The sequence below is a fragment of the Musca vetustissima genome, unplaced genomic scaffold, assembly GCF_032173495.1.
Source record: "Musca vetustissima isolate MV318-11 ecotype Yass unplaced genomic scaffold, APGP_CSIRO_Mvet_v1 utg698, whole genome shotgun sequence".
Lineage (NCBI taxonomy): Eukaryota > Metazoa > Arthropoda > Insecta > Diptera > Muscidae > Musca > Musca vetustissima.
The window spans coordinates 201,654-217,811 of record NW_026885255.1 but is presented as its reverse complement, the minus strand read 5'-3'; the positions used below and the strand labels follow the sequence as shown (position 1 = coordinate 217,811).

The following is a 16,158-nucleotide window of genomic DNA, read 5'->3' as shown; positions in this document are numbered from 1 at the left end:
TCTCTGAATTTAAGCCGGCTGTGGCTGAATTGTGTCACCGTGGTATTCAGCTGAATTGGGAAGAGAGAGGGAGAGAGAGAGACTGAAAAAATAAACGCTGCTGAAATCCAACTATTTGAGCAGCTCAATACTGGTGGTCACTTTAATTGTTTATGTATGTGTGTGTGTGGGACTACCACTTGGACTATGACGTCGCTTGCGCCTGGTGGCTGTCTGGTGTGTTAATGTCTCTGTACTCTGTACCCAATAATCTCACCCCAGGTGATCTCCCGTGATTTACAAATAAAATTAAAAATACGAAGAAAAAATAATAATAAAGTAACAACAACAATACAAACAAAAAATAAACATTAAATATCGTGCATACATAGATATGTAGGTATATATATTTTTTATAAAGATAAAAGGGGTTGCCTTGAGGTACATGTGGGATAAAAATGGGGGAAATATTTTTAAAAATATTTTTTGAGGCATGGATTTTTAATTTTTTTTCAATACGGGGTTGATAGATACCAAGCAACGGCTCTGATTGGCTTTAACATGGCGAAGTCCAGGCTTATCTTGGTCCCTCTTTCATTTCAATTGTGGACACTGACCTCCACGCGGTGCCACCTGGGGTGAGCTGATATGTGCCGCGAGTTCACCCATAAGAACTATAAAAAAAATGGGTTGAGGCGTCAGGTTAGTTGACCACACTCTGAAAACTCCTCCTACTATGAAAAAGCAAAAAAAAAAAAAGAAAACCAAACCCCCCTAATGTTGACGACCACGATCTGCGAATCTGTACTTGGCATATGCGCACCTTGTACAGAACATGCGCAGTTTTCGCTTTGGCGGATGTACTCAAGAAGTACAAAGCCGATATTATTGCCTTACAGGAAATGCGATGGAAAGGGACAGGCGTAAGTAAATCAGATGATTACGCCCTGTATTATAGCTGCCATGAAACGAAACGCGAATTTGGCTGCGGATTTATGGTTAATAGGAGAATAAAAGACCTCGTCTCCAGATTCACCCCAGTAGATGAGCGAATTGCTATAATTCGAATAAAAGCGAAGTTCTTCTTCATCAGTCTTATTTGCGTCCATGCTCCGACCGAAGAGATGAGCGGACCAAAAGACATATTTTACGAGCGCCTAAAAACATCATACGATCGCTGTCCTGGCTATGACATTAAAATTCTGCTAGGAGATTTTAATGCAAAAATCGGAGGGGAAACAATTTTTGGTCCCACTGTCGAAAAATTCAGCCTCCACGAAGAAACATCCGACAACGGCATGAGGTTGATAAACTTCGCGGCAGCAAACACCAAATTCAAGCAGCTCGATATACACAAGGCCACCTGGATTTCTCCTGATCAAGCAACGAGAAATCAAATTGACCATGTTGTGATAGACGGAAGGCATTCGTCCAGTATATTAGACGTTCGATCGATCCGAGGAGCGAATATCAACGGACCATTACCCAGCAAAAGCAACACTTGGGTTCCAAAAACCACCATCAAGAAATCCATGGTACGATCAGGAGTGTCGTAATGCTACTGATGTCAAAAACGCAGAGTGTAGGGCAACCCTGCAGACATTAGCAACACGTAATGTGATGGAGAAATATCGAGAGAAAAGGAGAGAGAGGAGAAACGAATTTTCAGAAAAAAAAGAAGAAAGAACAAAAAAAACGTGAGCGTGAGCAAATCGAGATGTACAGGAGTCAGAATGAAGTCCGAAAATTTTACCAACGGGTAAAAGTCCAAGCCGAAGGCTTTGGTGCAGGCACATCCTCCTGTAGAGATGAAGAAGGAAACCTGGTGACAGATACAGACAGCGTGTCGAGGATCTGGAAGGAGCATTTTGAAAAACTTCTGGTATCAAATAGTAGCGGTGAAGGGGATACCCCAAAACCAATCAGAGATGGTGGTATAGAGTGTATATCACACAGCCAAGATGAGGTCAGAATAGCAATCAATCGGCTGAAGAATAATAAAGCAGCAGGTGCCGATGGTTTACAAGCCGAACTATTCAAGACTGGTGGTCAGATGCTGGTAGGGAGCATGCACCAGCTGATTAGTACAATTTGGCTTGAGGAAAGCATGCCCAATGATTGCAACCTCAGCATCCTGTGTCCCGTGCACAAAAAAGGAGACAAGACGATATGTGCCAACTATAGAGGAATTAGCCTTCTTCCCATCGCATATAAAGTCCTATCCAGCGTACTGTGTGAACGACTGAAGCCAATGGTCAATGACATTATTGGACCATACCAATGCGGCTTCAGACCTGGCAAATCTACCATTGACCAGATTTTCACTCTGCTCTAAATCCTGGAAAATACCCACGAAAAACACATCGACACATTCCACTTATTCGTCGACTATAAAGCCGCATTCGGCAGCCCTATCCGTTCAGAGGTGTTTAAAGCCATGTCTGCGTTCGGTATTCCTGCAAAATTAATTTGGGTATGCAGGATAACTTTAACTGGCACGCGATCAGCATTTAATGTCTGAAATGACTTCTCGGAGCCTTTTAATACCGAACGAGGATTCAGGTGACAGTTTGTCGTGTGACCTTTTTAACATCCTGCTGGAAAAGGTCATACGAGAGGCAAAAGTGAACAGAAATGACACTCCTCTGTACACCAAACACATGTTACTCGCCTACTCCTATGACATCGACATAATGGGTCGAACACTGAGAGCGGCAACAGCCACCTTTGAACAAATTGAGAAGGAGTCTGCCAAAGTGGGTCTGACAGTAAACGGTGAGAAGACTAAGCTGATGGTATCAACGCACAAGACGTCCAGTAGGCTCAGACCAACTGTGGAACTTGAGAACGACAGTTTCGAGGTAGGTAGAGATTTTATATACCTTGGTACCGCCGTAAATAACACGAATGACATCAGTTTGAAATTCGGAGAAGGATAGTTTTGGCCAACAGATGCTACTATGGTCTGAGTAAGCAGTTTATAAACAAGGCCACCTCCCGCCAGACCAAACTCACACTCTACAAGACGTTGATAATACTCGTGCTATTATATGGATCTGAAGCATGGGTACTTTCGCAGGCAGATGTGGCAGCTCTTAGAGTGTTTGAGAGAAAAGTTCTCCGAAAGATATACGGGCCGATCTGCGTCGACGGTGAATATCGCCGTCGAATGAAGGATTTATGTTATCGGGCCAAAGCTAACACAGACTTGGCCCAAAAAAGGTATTTCATGTGCGACTAAGTGTAAATCGATTATGGTTGGTTAGATGCCGAACTTTTTGCACACTCTGCATCATAACGAGGAAGGTGGTACCCAATAACGTCTACAAAATACGAAATTACAGACAATTCGGTTGAAACACTTGGACAAACTTCCCAAAATGCGGAAATTTGCGAGGTAGTCTTATATGTTCGATATCCGAAAAAGTAAACTAATATTAAAAATTTTTGCTGAGAAGATTTGCTACCACAACAGAACCCAATAAAAAAAAAACAAAAATTTAAGGCAATTTCGATGAAAGACGTGCCCAAGTACCACAAAATACCGTAATACAGGAGGTACCTTTATATGTGGGCTCCCCTAAAAAGTAATTCGATATTAATAATTTTTGGTAGAAAGATTTGTTAGCTAATGAGACCTAAAAATACTTAATTGCAGGCAAATCCGATGAAAGGCGTGCCCAAGCTCCTCAAAATACCGAAATGAACCAGATATTCTCGGACATTGACATTGTTAGACGTATTGAGCTGCAGCGACTACGTTGGCTAGGTCATGTTGTGAGAATGGATGAAGATGCCCCAGCCAAGAAGGCATATAAAAGCGAACCAGCTTATGGTTCACGCAGAAGAGGAAGGCCACGAATAAGATGGAAAGACAAAGCGGAAGGCAACATTGCCGAATATAATCTTTCAAACTGGAAAAACTGCGCAAAAGAAATTGTTTTTAAGCTTGGTTTATGGAACGAAAGTTCTGTCACAAGCCAGCTAAGTATGCAAAGTAACCAAGGGGTGGATTTTTTTAAAAATATTTTTTCTCCCGGAGATTTTTGAAGATCCTTTTTTTTAACTGGAAGTAAATTAAACTTTTATTTAACTATAAGTTGTTGTTTTTTTATTTACGTTGCGCATGTCCATATGTCGCGATGTCACATCAAATCTCACATTACGAGTACGTTGTTGTTGTTGTTGTCGTGATAGTTCACGATATATGAAATATTGACTTTTCCACAGAATTACTCGGTCGTTACTTGTTGTGACTATTTATTTAATTTTTTTTTCATGGTATGGGGTTTTTTCCAAAAAAAATCTTAAAATTGTTGTTGTTATTGTTACTGTTTTGTAAGCAGTGCAATAATTTTTCCATAACTACCCGCTAAACAAGATCTCGCTCCCTGTGTAAAAAATATTGACATACGCAATGGCTCTCTTATTTTTCAGTTGTTGTTGTTGTCATGTGTAATTGTCAGTATCGAAGTTTTTGTATTGAAATTGAATGTTTTTCCAATGAAAAGTAACAGTTAATATTTGAATATACTATTTTGTTGTTGTTATTTTTTCAATATTGTTAAATTATTAGATAAACAACAATATTGGAGACAGACCGACAGACAAACACAAAACATGCGAATAAACACACAACGGACGGAGGATAAGGAGCGACTTCGTCATCAATAACTTAGAAATTATCGAATGATTTCAAATCGAATAAATAAACAAATAAAAAATAGCAAAAAAACAACAACTAACGACGTCGATTTCTAGTTAAATATGTATAATATGTTAATTAATATGTAGATATGTATTAGAACGAACATGTCATGTTGGAGAACACCGGAATTAGAAATAAATTTATAACAAATTTTTCAAAACCAGTTGCAGCTTAACCCAATTATCCACTGCACTTCGGTGTTTTGTGTGATTCAGAGATTTTTTTTTTTTCAAAACACCATCGAACACACTAATTTTGAAATCTATTAATTTGTTTGTTGTTTTTTGCTGTTTGGCGTGTGACTTTTTTGGGTGACATTGATTTAAATTTTTGTTTTTTTTTTTTAATTTCAAAATAAGACACGTGCTTTCAGTTTTTGTGGGCCTATGCCGTAGCATGACACCCGGTTTGAAGGATTTATGTTATCGGGCCAAAGCTACCATAGACTTGGCCAAAAAATTTAATTCTTGTGTGACAAAGTGTAAATCGATGGTGGTTGATAAGATGCCAATAAAAGTTTAGTTTGGTGGACCGAACTTTTTACACACTCTACACCATAAACAGGAAGGTGGTAGGAAAAATGTATACCTAATAACGAATCTAAAATACGAAATTGCAGACAATTTAGTTGAAAAACATGGACAAACTCCTCAAAATTCCGAACTCTGGGGATACCGACGTATGGGGGCAACTCTGAAAAGTCGATCAATATTGATAATTTTTGGTAGGAAGATTGTCTATCCACTGATAACCCAAAATACCAAATTAAAGTTAAATCGGTTGAAAACCATGCCCAAACTCCTCTAAATACCGAAATTCAGAAGGTACCCTTATATGGGACCAATATTGATAATTTTTTGTAGAAACATAAGAGAGCCCAAAATACGAAATTACAAACAATTAGGTTGAAATAGGCGCCCAAGCTCCCCAAAATATCGAAAATTAGGGGGTGACGACGTTACATGAGAGCTACCCTAAAAAGTTAAAAAATTTTGATAATTTTTGGAAGTAAGATTTGCAACCCAGTGAGAACCCAAAATACCAAATTACAGGCAATTCCGATGAAAAAAGTGCCCAAAACTCCCAAAATGCCGAAATTCGGAAGGTAACCTGAGGGCTACGCTAAAAAGTTAACCAATTTCGATAATTTTTGGTAGAAAGAATTGCTAGCCTATTAGAACTCAAAATACCAATTTACAGCCATTTCGATTCAAAAACGTATTCAAGCTCCTCAAAATACCGAAATTCAGGAGGTATCTTTATATAGGGGCTATCCTAAAAAGTGGGTCGATATTAATAATTTTTGGTACGAAGAATTGCTACCTAATGAGACCTCAAAATACCAAATTACAGCCAATTCCATTGAATGACGTGCCCAAAATCCTCAAAATACCGATTATGGGAGGGTACCCTTATATGGGGGCTACCCTAAAAAGTGGGCCAATATTGCTAATTTTTAGAAGAAAGATTTTCTACTCTAAGAGAACCCAAAATACCAAATTACAGGCAATACCATTGAAAGACGTGCCCAAGCTCCTCAAAATACCGAAATTCAGGAGGTAAATTTATATGGGGCCTACCCTAAAAAATGGATCAATATTAATAATTTTTGGTATGAAGATTTGCTACCCGATGAAACCTCAAAATACCAAATTACAGCCAATTCCGATTAAAAACATGGCCAAAAACTCTCAAAATGTCGAAATTCGGGAGGTAGCCTTACATGGGGGATACCCAAAAAAGTTAACCAAATTTGATCATTTTTGGTAGGAAGATTTTATATGGGGCCTACCCTAAAAAAATGGATCGATATTAATAACTTATTAGAACTAAAAATTCCAAATTACAGCCATTTCGATTCAAAAACCTATTCAAACTCCTCAAAATATCGAAATTTTAAAGATACCTTTATATGGGGCCTACCCCAAAAAGATAGTCGATATTGATAATTTTTGGTACGAAAATTTGGTACTCTAAGAGAACCCAAAATACCAAATTACAGCGACTTCTATTGAGAGATTTGCGCAAGCTCCTCAAAATACCGAAATGGTGGCTATCCTAAAAAGTGGATCGATATTGATAATTTTTGGTAGAAAGACTTGCTACCCAATAATACCTCAAAATACCAAACTACAGGCAATTCGGATGAATAGCAAGGCCAAAAACTAAAAAAATGCCGAAATTAGGGAGGTAGCCTTACATAAGCCTTAAAATACCGAAATTTGGCCATTTAAAGGTACCTTTTAAATTTCGGTATTTTGAGGCTACCCTAAAAAGTGGATCGATATTGCTAATTTTACAAACATATTTACAAACAAATCGGACCTCAGCTTCTTTGAATTTTTTTTTCAAAAGAAAAAATTTGGATCATAGCTTCTCTGAGACTATTTTTTAAAAGAAAGTTTCGGACGTCAGTTTCTCTCATTTTCGATGGAGGTTATTTTTTCTACTGAGGTTATTTTTTGTTCAATAGAAAAAATCGGACCTCGGTTAACTGAGGTAATTTTTTGATTAAAAATAAAAAAAACGGATCTCAGTGTATTTTTCTATAAAAAATAGGACCTCAAATTCGGACCTCATCTCAAATTTTTTTTAAGAAAAAATTCGGAGGCAAATTTTTTTCGGGCCTCAGCTTCTCTTTTCTACAGAAAAAAATCTGACCTCAGCTCATTTTTTCTATAGAAACAAAATTTGGACCTCAGCTTTTATGATGCAATTTTTTGCTTAAAAAAAATAGGACCTCAGCTTCTCTGAGGAATTTTCTCCTTAAGAAAAAATTCGAATCTCAAAAAAATCGGACCTCTGTTTACTGAGGTTATTTTTTTCTATAGAAAAAATTCGAATCTCAACTTCTGTGAGACTTTTTTTTAGAAAAAAATTCCTACTTCGGTTTTTTTATGGAAAAAAATAGGACCTCAGCACACTGATGTATTTTTTTTTTCAATAGCAAAAAAATCAGACCTCTGTTTACTGAGGTTATTTTTTCTATAGAAAAAAATCGGATCTCAACTTCTCTGAAGCTATTTTTTTCTATAGAAAAAAATCTATGGACTGAAGTCATAGAGGTTATTTTTTGTCTAAAAAACATTCGGATCTCAGCTCACAAAAAAAAATGATTTCGCTCAGTGAACTGAAGTCCGTTTTCTTTATGAAATGAAATCGAAATAAAAAATCAGACCTCTGTCCGGGGCTACGATGGCAGTTATAATAACGTCGATGGTCTTCTTGATCCCTATATATGATTTACTTGAAATAAGTTAAAAATAATTTATTTGTTTTTTTTAGATTTTAATACTTTATTTGATGTTTTCTATTTTGTTGTTGTTGTTTTTAACAAAATAACAAAAACAATAAAAACCTCAATTTAATTCTATAAACGAAAAACAAAATGCAAACAATAACAATGAGAAATTCTTTGGAAATAATGGAAAAATTCATTAGACCTATTGGGCGCCATTACAACTAAGGAGTATTTTTTTAAAGGATCTTCATTTTAAATTGTCTTCAAACTTAGACCTTAATGCCACGCTTGGCAGCTTCATCCTTGTACTTGGCATAGAAGACACCCTCAGGATCGTATTTAGCCTGCAAAACCTTCCATTCCTCAGGTTTGTTTTCGATGACAAAACGGGCTACCTCTTCGGCAGCGGCCTTTTGTTTATCACTGCACTTCGAGCAGGCAGTTTGCAGGGCATCGGGCAAAATCTTTTTCAATTCACGGCCATCGGGAGTGCAGTTACCTTCATCGGTCAGACATTTGTAGTAGTTGTTGAAGAGACGATCCGATTTCAAGATTTCTTTATAGTCGACATTGTCGTATTTGTTGGTGTACTGCTGCTCTTCTTCGGCCATTGTGGCCATGGCGAAGCAGCAGACGGCGGCGACGGTGATGAGTAGGAGTTTCATTTTCAGGTTTTGTTAGTTTTTTTGACTGTGTGGAAAACAAGGGGATTAACATACATAAGTAATCATGTGTTTTTGTTGTTATTGCTGTTGTTGTATTTTTTAATGTTTTTATTAATTATGATATTATTGTTGTTGTTGTTTGGGTGCAGCTTTGCACCAAAAACCCTAAAATCGAATGCAAATCAGTTTTGGTTTTTATTTTAGTTCCAGTTTTTAATGACATGTTATTGCCGATGACGTTTTGTAGGTTAATCAGCTGTCTTGTTACGATTTTGAAGGTTATGTTTACAAAAATTAAAAATAAAAACAAAACCAACAAAATCTTATTTGCTTCAGAAACTTGAACCAATTTTTGTTTTGCGATGTAATATAGTATCTGATAACTAAGGCTCAAAGGCCCATAGTCTGAGTACCAATTTTTTCCTGTAGAAAAATTAGACTGAGGTCCGATTTTTTTTATAGAAAAAAAAAATAACCTCAGTGAAGCTGATGTCCGAATTTTTTTCTAAGGAAAAAATAGACACAGTGAATCTGGGGTCTGAATTTTTTCTATAGAAAAAAGTTAACCTCCGTGAAGCTGAGGTCCGAATTTTTTTTCTATAGAAAAAAGTTAGCCTCCGTGAAGCTGAGGTCCGAATTTTTTTCTCAAAAGAAAAAATAGCCTCAGTGACGCTGAGGTCCGAATTTTTTTCTATAGAAAAAAAATAGCCTCAGTAAAATGAGCTCCGAATTATTTTCTATAGAAAAAAAGTCTCAGTGACGCGGAGATCCGAATTTTTTCTACAGAAACAAAAAATATCCTCAGTGAAGCTGAGGTCCGATTTATTTTCTATAGAAAAAATAGCCGCAGTAAAACTGAGGTCCAAGTTTTTTCTTTACCAAAAAAAAAAAAAATGTCTCAGTGAAGCTGAAGTACGAATTTTTTTCTATATAAAAAAATATCCTCAGTAAAGCGGAATTCCGAATTTTTTTCTATAGAAAAAATTGCCTCAGTGACGCTGAGGTCGGAATTTTTTTCCATTGAAAAGAAAAATAGCCTCAGTGAAGCTGAGGTCCGAATTTTTTTCTATAGAAAAAAACTAGCCTCAGTGAAGCTGAGGTCCGAATTTTTTTTTATAGAAAAAAATAGCCTCAGTGAAGCTGAGGTCCGAATTTTGTTTGTATAGAAAAATACTTTCTGAAGCTAAGGACCGATTTTATTTTATTGCAAAAAATTCTTCTGAAGCTGAGTACCGATTTTTTATTATAGGAAAAAAATTTCTCAGTAAAGCTGAGGACCAAATTTTATTCTATCGAAAAAATATCGAGGTATGAGGACTCATCAGAAAATAGCCAATGAAGAAAAATTCATCAGCAGTGGAAAATCGTGTTCTTTTTCTTTTCCTCAAAAATTATCAATGTTGGTCCATTTTTTAGGCTAGTCCCCATATAACGGAACCTTCAAAATTTCGGATTTTTGAGGAGTTTAGGCAAATTTTTCAACAGAATTGGCTGTCATTTCGTATTATAGTTTCCCATTGGGTGACGAATTTTCCTACCAAAAATTATAAACATTGATCCACTTTTTAGGATAGTCCCCATATAACGGTACCTACAAAATTTCGGATTTTTAGGACCTTGGATACTTTTATCAACCGATTTGGTTGTAATTTGGTATTTAGGTTTCTCAATTGCTGGAAAAACTCTTTACTAAAAATGTTCAATATTGGTCGATTTTTCAGGGTAGCCTTCATATAATGGTACCTCCCATATTTCCGATGTTTGAGGAGCTTGGACACGTTTTTCAACCTAATTGTTTGTAATTTGGTATTTTTGGTTCTCATTGGATAGCAAATCTTCCTACCAAAAATTATCAATGTTGGTCGATTTTTCTGGGTAGCTCCCTTATAACGGAACCTCCGAATTTCGTATTTTGGAGGATTTTGGGTAAGTTTTTCAAAGGATTTGGCTGTAATATGGTATTTTGTGTTCTCATAGGTTAGCAAATCTTCCTACCAAAAAGTATCAACATTGAACCACTTTTTAGGGTAGCCCCCATTTAAAGGCACCCTTCAAAATTCGATATTTTGGGAAAGTGGTCTCGTTTTTCAACCGATTTGGCTGTAATTTGATATTTTGGATTCTCACAGGGTATCAAATCTCCCTACAAAAAATTATCAATATCGGTTCACTTTTTGGGTTAGCCCCCATTTAAGGGTACCCTCAATATTCGATATTTCGGGAAGGTTGGGTAACTTTTTTCAACCGATTTGGCTGTAATGTGATCTTTTGAGTTCTCACAGTGTAGCAAATCTTCCTACGAAAAACTTATCAATATCGGTTCACTTTTTGGGGTAGTCGCCATATAGAAGTAGCCTTCAAAATTCGATATTTTGAGAAGATTGAGTAAATTTCTTCCACCGAATTGGACATAATTCGATATTTTGAGTTCTCATAAGGCATCACATCTTCCTACCAAAAATTATAAATATCGGTAAAATTTTTCAGGGTATCCTCCATATAAAGGTACCCTCCATATGTCGGATTTTGAAGAGCTTGCCAGTAAATATCAACCGAATTAGCTCTAATTTGGTAATTTTGGTTTAACTTTGGATAGAAAATCTCCGTATTAAACATTATAAATATTGGCCAAGCGTTGGTGGTAGCCCCTATGTAACGTTACCCTCCATTGGGGGTATTTGGGGTAATTTGACACGTTGGGGTAATTTGACACATTGAATTGTCTGCAATTTCTTATTAGGGCCACATTTTAGGCAGGTCCTTTGCTTTAAGTTAATTTAATTTTTTTGATATTCTTTTTTGTATTTTATTTCAATCTTTTTTACAACTTATTTTATAAAAATTTTTATTTTTTAAAAAACACTCACAATTATTTGAAAAAAAAATCGCACACCAAACTTCTTGGAATGACTGAAGCTAGTTAACTAATGTTAGCCAATATTGGCAAACAGTTTATATATCAAAACGCTGTCAAGTAAAAATAATAAATTTAACGATTATTAAATGCTTGGATTGGATTGAACTACTGCAGAAATCCAAAATCAAACCCACCATCATCATTCAATTCATTTATCATCGTAAAAATTATAAATTTGAAAAAAGAAAAAAAAATGAAAAACAAATTTGCAAGTAGTAAAGTTCCGCTGGAGTGCCACAGTTCAGGGCATACATAAATTGATTATTTGTCGTTTGCGATGTTGTTGTTATTGTTAGTGTTTTGTCTTAGTTCCAAAAAACTTAAAACCTGCAAATGTCATTGACAAATCAATGACAAATAAACATGATTAGCTGCGGATCGATAGATGCTTCGATGGATGGACGGATGGATGGATATGCATATTATTAAAAGATGGCAAAAAAATTGAAAACAAAACAAAAATAATTTTAAATTTAAAATAAGACGTTTTGAAGTTTAATAGATATCAATGAAGATCAGATAGAGTTACTGAGAAGATTTAGAGTAACTGCAGACGATTTTTATTTAAATATTAATTGGCCAATTGAAATGAATTTACAAGTGGTCTAAAGGCATTCAAGCATAGTCTGAAATGCCCGATCTAAGATTAAATTAGGCGTGGATATTTTAACATTTTATTTCCATACCCTAACATAGACGTGGATTTTTTTGAAAATATTTTTTCAATACCCTATAAAAGGCGTGGGGATGACGAAGGGGATGATAGATACCAAGCAACGGCTCTGATTGGCTTTAACGCGGCGAAGCCCAGGCTTATCTTGGCACCTCCTTCATCTCAATTGTGGACACTGACCTCCCCGCGGTGTAACCTGGGGTAACTATTTTCATCATGCATTGAAATAGTGAGCTGATATGTGCCGCGAATTCACCCATAAGAACTATAAAAAAATGGGTTGAGGCGTCGGGTTAGTTGCCCACAATCGAAAAACCCCTCTTACTATGAAAAAGCTACGAAAAAGAAAACCAAACCCCCAATGTTGACGACACCCGCAAACGTTTAAAGAACCACGATCGCGAATCTGCACTTGGAATGTGCGCACGTTGTACAGAACAGGCGCAGCAAGAAGTACAAATCCGATATTATTGCCTTACAGGAAATGCGATGGAAAGGGACTGGCCGGAAGTAAATCAGATGATTACGCCCTGTATTATAGCTACGAGGCGTGAATTTGGCTGCGGATTTATGGTCAACAGGAGAATAAAAGACCTCGTCTCCAGATTCACTCCAATCGATTGGCGAATTGTTATAATCCGTATAAAAGCCAAGTTCTTCTACATCAGTATTTTTTGCGCCCATGCTCCGAGGGAAGGCAAAGATGAACAGACCAAAGATATATTTTACGAGCGCCTAGAAACAGCATGTGGCCATTGCCCTGGCCTGACATTAAAATTCTGCTCAGAAATGATTTTAATGCAAAAATCGAAAATATTTTAGGTCCCACTGTCGGAAAAGTTAGCCTCCATGAAGAAACATCCGACAACGGGATGAGGTTGTTTGACTTGGCGGCAGCAAAAAAAAATTGTAGTTAGCAGCACCAGATTAAGCATCTCAATATACACAAGACCACCTGGATTTCTCCTGATCAAGCAACGAGAAATCAAATTTACCATGTTGTGATAGACGGAAGGCATTCATACAGTGTTTTAGACGTTCGATCGATGCGAGGAGCGAATATCGATTCGGACCATTACCTTGTGGCAGCCAAGGTTCGCTCTCGTCTTAATGTTGCACCAAAGTGCGATCTAATGTAAAACGGAAACTCGACGTCGAAAAGCTGCAAACACAACAGGTAGCAGAGGCCTGCTTGATGAAAGCACTTCTTGTCCCGATAATAGTATAGAAGCACAATGGCAAAGAATTGCCCACTTCCTAAAAACTGCAGCAAAAGCAACACTTGGGTACCAAAAACCACCATCAAGAAATCCATGATACGATCATGAGTATAGGGCAACCCTGCAGACAGTAGCAACATGTAATGTGATGGAGAATTATCGGGAGAAATGGAGAGAGAGGAGAAACGTGTTTTCAGAAAAAAGAACAAGAATAACGTGAGCGTGGGCAAATCGAAATGTACAGGAGTCAGAATGAAGTCCGAAAATTTTACCAACGAGTAAAACACCAAACCGAAGGCTTTGGTGCAGGCACATCCTAGAGATGAAGAAGGAACCCTGGTGACAGATACAGACAGCGTGCTGAGGATCTGGAAGGAGCATTCTGACAAACTTCTGGCATCAAATAGCAGTGAAGAGGATACCCCAGAACCAATAATAGATGAGGGTATAGAGTGTATAAAACCTAGCCAAGATGAGGTCAGAATAGCAATCAATCGGCTGAACAATAATAAAGCAGCAGGTACCGATGGTTAACAAGCCGAACTAACCAAGAGTTGTGGTGAGATGCTGGTAAGGAGCATGTACCAGCTGATTAGTACAATTTGGCTTGAAGAAAGCATGCCCAATGATTGGAACCTCAACATCCTATGTTCCGTGCATAAAAAAGAGACAAAACGATGTGTACCAATTATAGAGGAATAAGTCTCCTTCCCATCGCATATAAAGTGCTATCCAGCGTGCTGTGTGAACAACTGAAACCATTGGTCAACGACATTATTGGACCATACCAATGCGGCTTCAGACGTTGGAAATCCACCATTGACCAGATTTTCACTCTGCGCCAAATCCTGGAAAAAAACCCACGAAAAACACATCGACACAATCCACCTATTCGTCGACTATAAAGCCGCATTCGACAGTCATTTCCGTTCAGAGGTGTTTAAAGTCATGTCTACGTTCGGCATTCCTGCAAAATTAATATGGCTATGCCGGATAACTTTGAGTGGCACATGATCAGCAGTTAAAGTCGGAAAGGACCTCTCGGAGCCCTTCGATACCGAACGAAGATTCAGACAAGGTGATAGTTTGTCGTGTGACCTTTTTAACATCCGGCTGGAGAAGGTCATACGAGAGGCAAAGGTGAACAGAAACGGAACTCTGTTCACCAAACAACACCAGCTATTCGCCTACGCCGATGACATCGACATTATGGGTCGAACATTGAGATCGGTAACAGCCACTTTTGAAAAAATTGAGATGGAGTCTGCCAAAGTGGGTCTGGCAGTAAACGGCGAGAAGGCCAAGCTGTTGGTATCAATGCGCAAGACGTCCAGTAGACTCGCACCAACTGTGGAACTTGAGAACTAAAACTTCGAGGTAGTCAAAAATTTTATGTACCTTGGTACCGCCATAAATAAACGAATGACATCAGTTTTGAAATTCGGATAAGGATTGTGATGGCCAACTGATGCTACTATGGTCTGAGTAAGCAACTCATAAGCAAGGCCACTTATGAGTTGCTTACTCAGACCTATGGACACTATGGATCTGAAGCATGGGTACTTTCGCAAGCAGATGAGACAGCTCTTGAAGTGTTTGAGAGAAAAATTCTCCGAAAGATCTACGGGCCGATCTGCGTTGACGGTGAATATCGCCGTCGAATGAACCATGCGTCGTACCAGCTATTCTCGGACATCGACATTGTTAGACGTATTGAGCTGCAGCGTCTACGTTGGCTAGGTCATGTTGTGAGAATGGATGAAGATGCCCCAGCCCCCAGAAGGCATATAAAAGCGAACCAGCTGATGGTTCACGCAGAAGGGGAAGGCCAAGAATACGTTGGAAAGATCAAGTCGAAGATAACATCGCCGAAAATGGTCTTTCAAATTGGAAAAACTGCACAAAAGACCGACGCGCCTGGAAACCTTTTCTAAGCTCGACTTATGGAACGAAAGTTCTGTCACAAGCCAGCTAAGTAAGTAAGTTATAGCCGTGGATTTTTTAAAAATATTGTTGAAGGTCTATAGAAGGCGTGGATTTTTTAAAATTATTTTTGAAGGTCTCACGTAATATTAAACAAAAATTACCCACGTCATTTGTAGATTTCAATACGAAATTTACCTTCCAAATATATTGTCACTTTAAATGTTATTGTTCTAATTTCCTAATTAATGGCTCAATTAGTACAATTTTAGGCATTTTTTCAAAATACCAAGAAAATAATAAAAAAAAATCCCATTCTGGAGGTTAAAAGCATTTAGCGTAATTAATAACTACCCAAAATTTGTTTATTTTCGGATTAATTTTTTTGCTTTGATTTACAACAATTGACGCAATTGACGGGAATCGGTGATGATGGTCGTAATTAACTGCTTCAGTGACATTAACAGTGAACGGCATTGTGCGAAACTACCATCAAAAGGGTAAATATTGAATTTGGAGGAGCGGGTGGGAGGTAGGGTACTTAGACGTTTTGTTTATTTTTGCAGTTAGCAAAAAAAAAAAAACAAATTTCGGCTATTGACTCAACTAAACGGTGGTGTTTGGTTGGCCCATTGACCGAAAAAATATATAAAAGCTGAAGTGGGAAGCAATTGAGAAAGTAGTCTTCTAATTCGAAGCATTTGAAAAAGGTGTTCGGAAGTGTTCAATTTCAAAGTGTGAGTTTTGTGAAAATTTCAAACAAATTTTCAAAATTTGTTCTATAATCCTTCCATTATTGTCTCTTAACAGCCCAACTGAAAGCAAATCCTCC

At 37.5% G+C, this 16,158-nt stretch overlaps 1 protein-coding gene across 1 annotated transcript; it reads right to left on the bottom strand.

Annotated features, from left to right (window-relative positions):
• Positions 1-8,196: 8,196 nt before the first annotated feature.
• On the bottom strand, positions 8,197-8,593 carry LOC133332409 (ejaculatory bulb-specific protein 3-like). Its single transcript, XM_061540812.1, has one exon. The coding sequence runs from the start codon at positions 8,591-8,593 to the stop codon at positions 8,198-8,200; it is 396 nt and encodes a 131-aa protein (XP_061396796.1). The 3' UTR covers position 8,197.
• Positions 8,594-16,158: the final 7,565 nt, after the last annotated feature.

Coding starts and splice junctions, on each gene's coding strand:
- LOC133332409 (XM_061540812.1), bottom strand. CDS start 8,593: ATGAAACTCCTACTCATCACCGTCGCCGCCGTCTGCTGCTTCGCCATG.